General features: G+C 43.5%; 1 protein-coding gene across 2 annotated transcripts in view; it reads left to right on the forward strand.

The window, feature by feature from the left end:
• ntn1b (netrin 1b) overlaps positions 1-5,061 on the forward strand; it is a 45,340-nt gene extending 40,279 nt beyond the window's left edge. For both annotated transcript variants that reach the window (XM_037089194.1, XM_037089195.1), the window contains exon 7: positions 4,632-5,061. In XM_037089194.1, coding sequence (XP_036945089.1) covers positions 4,632-4,951 — 320 coding nt within the window. In that variant the 3' untranslated portion in view covers positions 4,952-5,061. The remainder of the gene's footprint in view (positions 1-4,631) is intronic.
• Positions 5,062-7,850: the final 2,789 nt, after the last annotated feature.

Raw genomic sequence — 7,850 nt, forward strand, 5'->3', positions numbered from 1 at the left:
GTATGATGTCGACGGCACTGGCCATTTATCTGATTGAGATAGAAGAGATTCTCATAATTAATTCACAACTTCACGCTATAAAATCAAGTGATCAAATATAAAGGAACACAGCGTCGAAGGCTTACCACTTATCAGTGGTTTGTGCTGCTACGTTACATAGATAGCCAGTAAGGTGGATGTTTTATTCCTGTAATCAGGACCAAGACTATAGAATTATGGGGAAAAACGTATTTCTGACTGGGAAAAATCACGTGAATGCATCTCAAACTCAGGAAATCGAATAAATGTTTGGTACATGAGTTGCAGCGTTGACGTCTTATGATGCTGAAAAATGGCGGACGGATGTAAACACTGGGTTGACGGTAACCTTTACCAAAGTTATGTTTTGTGTAGACATTGAATCATTACCTTTGCTCTTCCTTGTCACTCACATATTAGAAACAGCTGTCAACTGTTTAAATGCGCTGAGCAATAAAATCATTCTCCTTGTTGGTGTCCAAAGTGCTCCCACATTTCCAATGGGATGCACATGAAAACAACCAAAGTTGGAAATGGCTTCCCAACTCTGAAAATGGGACCATCCGGGAAGCAGCTAAATGCAGCATGATACCAAAAAATGACAGAGAGCTCCCATAGGCCTCGGTTTGAAGTGTGCCTCTGAAAATGCTTCGATTGGAGGGCAACGTTACAAGACTTCATCCTTCCCCTCTAACCCTACAAGAATCGGGACACCATAACTTTAGGAGTAAAAGTCCAAAACAAAGGGATACGGGTAAGGAGTGTATTGGGATTGGGCCTAAATGTGTGCTTCTGGTCTTTCATGTTTCTTTCATTTGTGCATTAATAAGTTACCATCAACTGCCATCACTATTAGCTCTGCTGGAAGCCTGTCGGCTCCCTGAGTGTTAAGTTCATTCAGAGATGACGAACTTGTCCCCCATTCAAAATAATCATCGGTGAAACTTCATCAGTCTGTCAGGAAAACATACACTTCATATACTTTAAACAGCATCCAACTGAAAACCGGCCAAACGTATTTTATTCCCTCTTACAGCTGAGTAGACAGTAATTCAGGCCATTTGTTGCATTCTGCTGGGAAGCCAAACGCAGCCATTATTCATATTTCCAGTGACTTAAATCTTAATCGTCAGAGCTGAGACAGGCCCTGCATCTATAAATCAGTCAGTCTGATTCAAGCAAAGCGGGCGTTTCCTGTCGGTTTTCTCTGAAGTTCCCCTGAAAAAAAAAAAAGTCTGGAAGCAGATGATTCTGCCTGAACTGCGCTGAGGCAGTATGGCACACATCATTGCTTAGCATGCATTCCCCCTGCCTCTGTATAATTCATTTCTCAGGCCTGTCGCCTCGCTTTTGTGGGGCTTCAGAGTCTCTCCTCTGTTCTTCGGGGGGCCACAACCCCCATGTGTGAGTGGTGGTGCAGGCCCCCGGGGGTCACGGGAAGGGGCCCTCTGTTTAAACACAGTTGTGCGCTCTGCCGGCGCCGAGCATTCCTCGGGGCACAAACAGGTGGTAAATTAGGCAGACGGTGACGGATTGCCACCCCGGAGAGAAAGAAATATGTTTTGTTTATTCAATTTTTGTTTTTCATCAGTGCCGTAGCTACGGCGACGGCGGACACAAAGGGATTATATTCTCGCCTGACACCCGCCTCTGCACACACACACCCTCCCTCTCCCTGCCACCAGGAGGACAATGAATCAAAGGGCCGCGTGTTTACAGACGCTCCGGGATAGTGCTCAAAGACAGGGCCCCCCAGCCTCCATGGACACCCCTCTGCGTTCACCCAAGGGTAACAGGTCCCTGATCATTCACTCCGCTGATAACCAGAGGGGACAGGGGCCTCAGTGCGGTAATTAAGCGAGCTCTAATTTCATTAGCCCTTGCTTGTTGGTGGCATGCAGTGTCAAGCTGCAGCACACTGCCCAAAGAAGATAAACCCAGTGGGAAGTCTGGCTGTGAGGGAGGCTGGATTGGCAGCCATTGTGCAGGAGCGGGATCATCTCGCACTCATCTCCTCTCCCTCGCTGTCTGACGACTCAAACAGTGTCAGCACGCACTATTTTGTAATAGATTGTTTGACCCCGCGCTCTCAGTCTCTCTCCGGTGGCCACTTAGCTCAAACCAAGAGGCCGAAGGTGCGTGCGTGTGTGGATTTGTGTGTGTTTAAATACACGGCGCCGACTGAGAACATACTTGAAGAAGAAAGGAAAAGAGGTGGACCGAGCCAGCATGCTGTAACCGAGTCTCCTCCTCGGCCCGGAGAGGAGAGCGCTATCTCCCCTGGATTCTCACGCTGTGAAGTTGGATGGGGCTCTGGGAGCAGAACCCGGATAGCTCATGAGGTCGGAAACACATCCCGATTCTCCTGGAACTTTTTCTGTGGCTGGGAAGACAAATAGTGGCTCCTCCTCCCCCTCCTCTCACACACCCTTTATGTGTCTGGATGAAGGAGAGGGCTGCAATGAATGGCAGGGCTGTGAGAGCTCGCTCTACTCAGCCCAACAAACCTTCTTTCTTCTGAAATTGTGTGCAATTTGCTCACACCATGCATTGACACACATACTCAAACACCCCGCTCCTCCGGTTCTCCTCGTTCTTGGCAGCGGTAGGCGTCGACTGATGAACACCTAAAGTGATCATGTTCAGCCAGGGAGGCAAAGAAAGACCGACTTACCTCGAAGTACATTTTGGATTTTATCATTAAGAAGGTTGGTTTGAGCATTAAAGGCGGAAGATAAACAGGAGATTTCTCACACGCGTTACCAACTGACCGTCTTTCCCATCGTCTGATCCAATCTTCTCCAGATTCGATTAGGTCCCACAATTGTTAGCGAGCCCCCCCACCGCACACTCAAACGTTAATAGCACATTCCAAGCTAAACCCATGGGGTAAAGCACTTCACTTCAAGCACAGATTAGCTCCATCGCTGTTGAGCTGTTTGCCTCTTGGAGCGATCAGTGTGATGACGTAATAGCTGCTCCATCCGACAGAGAATCCGTGCAGGGGAGTTTCTTTACTAATTTCCTGGTATGAAAATTAAAGTGGTGTTCCAATAGTTACCAGGTTGGGCTTGATTTAGCCAGAGGTTGTTAATGTTCAGATGTTCCAAGTCCAGTTTAACACCTGATAGAGCAATTGGAAATGATTTTGTTTAGGATTAAGGCCTATATCGTTAACAGATGTGCCATTTTTCCATAAAAATTCTCTTTTGGGCGTGTGTTACCCAATATCACCTCCACTGTGAGCCTGGCCACCCTGAGGATAAGCGTTTCTCTGCCCCTCACAGAGAAGTGTGCTTTCAGATGTTCTCCATCAGGAAGCGTTGCCTTCACACAGGGAGTGCTATGGCAACTGTTGCTGTAATAGGGAGAATGCTCAGGAGCACAAAAAGGAAAGGTCAAAGGTCAGAGATGAAGGGAGGCAGCGGTGACACGCAACAAAGTCGGAAATTTCTGGGTCATGTTTATACAGCAGGTTTTACTGGAGCTTTTATACAAAGTTGTATAAAAGTGTTGGCATCTGTCTGCTGCCTCAGACAGATGCCAACACTTAAAAAGCAAGTACCCCTTCATTACCATCACAGCATGTTCCAAGTGTGTTCTTCTGACTGGTTTTAAAATGGACGTATTCAGTAGTTTGGATTATAAGTTGATATTGTTACACATTATTTTTATACCTATTTTTTTGGTCAGTTTTTTCTTTTGGTCTCTTAGATTTAGCTCAACATTGAAACCTTTTATGCGTTACTGTTTTAGCTCACTGCCATAGGCTAACTAGGCTATTTCAACAATTCATTCTTTACTTTTAGGCTGTGTATACTCCCTGGATAGTGTGCTACATAGTGAGTACGCCATTTTGTAGTGCTGTCCGAATGTCTAGTGGTAATTAATATACCCTATGTAGTGGACTCAAAGTATCCCACAATGCATCGTTTAAAGTAGTGTACAACTGATGGTCACTAAACAAGCAACCATCATGCATTGCGCTGAGAGATAAAATAACGGACAAACGCGCAGTCCACAACAGCCGTTGATGTGTGACGTTTCAACTGTGCGACAGAAGTGACGTCTGCTGAAGAGCTTTAACTAGGCCTCTTTATTAATTACTTTAAGCTATCTTCCAAATTTAGCCAACTGTTCCAACTACGCTTTTAACCCATTAGCCTACTTTTAGCAAAATATTTTAACTATTTATGCATGTACTCATAACGAGGCTATTGATCCTTAACTTTAAGTTACCCAGGCCCCCTTACTTTTAGCTGACTATTTGATGCAGTAGGGCTTGGACTTGTTGCAGATTTCTTCAGCTGTTTGTCTTTTACTTTGCAAAATATTTCACCTAGGTTTTTAATTATTTTCTATTTCAGCCAACTGCCTATTTTTAGTAATTTCAGCCATTTCCACACTAGCCTTCTTTTACCTAAATAGGTTTGCTAACACTCTAGATGGTATTGTGGTGCTCAAATGTGACATCTGATTTACAATGTGGATATATTAAGCTACAGTAGTATACCCTGGGGTACAAGGGGAACAAGTATCCCTCGTTTGGACACTCACGAATGACCTTCTCATGCAGGTGATCTAACCCCAGCTTTCCCCCTCTCCTTCACCAGCTGTCCAAGTCCACGTTCTAAAAGGGGACAAAGCGGGCGAGTGGTGGAAGTTCACCGTCAACATCATCTCCGTCTACAAGCAAGGTGAGCACCGCATCCGCCGCGGGGACCAGCTGCTGTGGGTGCGCGCCAAGGACGTGGCCTGCAAATGCCCAAAGATCAAGCCCGGGAGGAAGTACCTGCTCCTGGGCACGGACGACGATTCCCCCGGCCAGAGCGGCGTGGTGGCCGACAAGGGAAGCCTGCTCATCCCTTGGAAGGACCTGTGGGGCCGCCGGCTGAGGAAGTTCCAACAGCGCGACAAGAGGGGAAAGTGCTAAAAGTCGCTGGAGAGGAGGAGAGAGAGAGATTGAGGGAGAGGCGGAGGCAACAGAACGTCTCCGCTGGGAGGAACGCGAGGAAGAGGAGAGGATGAAAAAAAATAAATAAACTGGAAGAGAATAAGATAGAACGACACAGGTGAAAAGTAGGAGAGATGGGGGAATGACTGAGTGCTGCTGCTCTGAGTTGGAGCGAAGAGTTTAGTGTTTTTTAGGAACTTTTGTGAAGGAGCTCATTCTACAGTTGTTCTGTCCCTGTTTGTCTTTCAAGGTTTTGTTTTGTTGTGTAATTGCAGAGTTTGCACCTAATGTTACAGATATGTCACATCCTGGCTATTTTACCCATGATGCCCTTGTTGATGTTTTTTGTTTTACAGGCCCTTGTTCAGTTGTTTGAAAGAGCAATGTGTCTACTGTATCGCCCTTTTGTCTTTGAAGAGGATCTATTCCCACTGTGCTGTGTGAAGCATTATCCTGTTAAATGAGGAGACACTGCCACTCGTGTACGTGCGACGCGTCGCTTATGTAACCTGCCAAACTTTGGATAAACTTTGTGAAATTACTCATAACTGTGGAAAACATAATAGGTGCCATTTCGCCGAGAGCCCCCTTGTTCGTATGTGAGTGTTACCTCAGTGAAACAACTCGTGTTGTGGGAACAAAATGCCATAATGATCCTCTGCTCGTTCTGTTCAGCGATCATGTTTTCACATCACAGGCAAGCCTGTGCTCGGCGCTTACTGATGTATCAACGGTGTGTTGTGGTTGTGACCTCTGCAATGTATAGTAACCATATGTGCATACATAGACATTTATTTTTAGTCGGTGATGCAGTAGCATCAGCTAGATGTAGAGTAGACATGTCAACCATGCACTTATTTTTACTAGTTAGAACATATGAGATATGTTCACATTTTTAGAGTGGCATCCAAAAAGAAATCCCATACTGTACGCCATGATGCAAAAAAAAGCTGTGTCGTTCAAACCCTGCTCTGTACAGACTTACGTTTTTTCGTTGACACAACTGAGTGGGTTTTTTTCTAATAAAGGACTAAATGTAATTTCCCAAACATTTCCGAGTAAGAAAACAGATGGAGAGAACCCTCTCACTTTGTTAAAAAAAAAAAAAAGGGAGAATATCGACCTATCAAGCAAGCCTCATACCACTGACATAATGCATGCTCATTATTTACTGTAGCTGATTGATAGCTAACAATGATTGTGAATTATGTACACATTTAATTTGTATACAGTATTCAGTGTTGTGGGAAAATAACCTGTGGAGTGATAAAATATCACAGATGCTTATTGTACAGCGCGTTCAGCAGCGCGCCGTGTCAAACGTTCGTCGTCTCAAAGCGACTTTTTGAGGACTGGATCACGTTGTCAAGACTTGGTACTGGACAAAAAGGCATGACCGATTGTCTACGTGTTATATAGCTGTATAGTATTACCTTTTTTTTTTTATTATTTTTTATTTTTTTCTCTTAAACATTAACTAGATCTATCTCCATGTGAACTTAACCAGAGTTTTAAATACTAGAGGCTTAATAAAATGGAAAATACAAATCCGTCAACGTCAGAGGGATGACTCACGTGAGCGCCCGGAGGATCACACGCGGACCGCCAGTCAGTTAACACGTGCACAATACCACACGCAGCACATATACACAAATGCAGGACCACGCCCGGACACACACATGTGCACACACGTAAACACGCGTAAATACGAGGGTACACCTCAGTACCCCGTGCATCACACTGTACGTCTTTGAAAACTACAAACGCACTTATTAAAGTCTCTGCCAACACATCTGTACCGACACACGAAGGTACTCCCAACCATAAATATTATACCCGAATAATTATCTCTGCTCATGTTTATACATTGGCTTGTAAATGTTGTTTAGCAGTGTCCATTGCAAATGGTTGTGTAATGTCTTGTAATACTAATATATTATGTTTATCACAAATGAATATATTTAATGACACATGAAATAATGTGGCTTTTGTGGTTTTTATTTTTTTGATCTTTTATTTTTTACCTTTTATTTTTTTTTGCATTGAACTGTAGACGGCTGTAATGAAAAGTATTGATACGTGTTTGGCTATTGAACAGCCTGATAGAACTGAAAATTAATTCATCTGAAATAAAGCTGTGTGAAAAATAAAACACAAAAAAAAAAAAAAAAAGAAGAAGATGATCCAAGCTGAAGTGACATTTTTTTGGTGCGTCATTCGCATAACAACAATGCACCGCACAGCACACGCCTGAAACACTGTCATTGCAATTACTGTAATAATGCACTCGGACATTTTAATAATTAATTGTAATTGTTAAAAAAAAAAAAGGTGTAATATCAAATTTTGCTTGCAGAACATCATAAGCCAACTGCATTCGTAATTAGTGGCCCTGCAACTAAATTATAATTACTCACATAAAATATAAAAGGCCCACAAACATTTACTGTAGTCAACACTTACATTACATACACACATACAGGGAATTAATAAAATATGAGACAGAAGATGAGGCGAGGGAATAAGGGGGTAACATATTTGTGTTTAAGTGGACTGGAGGGGCTGATTAAACCTTATTCTTCTTTTCTGAATTACAGAGCACCTATTTAATAGGCCTAATTACAGGGCGCAGGGATAATATTACTGGATGCCAAGGAAAACAAGGGGAACGTGTTGATATTGTTGATGCAATGAAATTCATTATAGTATCATTTATTTTAAAATGATGACAATCTGCACTATTGTTGTTGCTGAGGAACGAGACTAACATGGGCGTACCCTCAAAGTGATAGCCATAAAGCAGTACGTTTATTTTACAATGATGATAAAATACATGGGGAGCAGTGACGTAGTGTCCGAGGTTCAAAGGTTCAGAGGT

This window comes from Acanthopagrus latus, chromosome 23 (assembly GCF_904848185.1).
Source record: "Acanthopagrus latus isolate v.2019 chromosome 23, fAcaLat1.1, whole genome shotgun sequence".
Lineage (NCBI taxonomy): Eukaryota > Metazoa > Chordata > Actinopteri > Spariformes > Sparidae > Acanthopagrus > Acanthopagrus latus.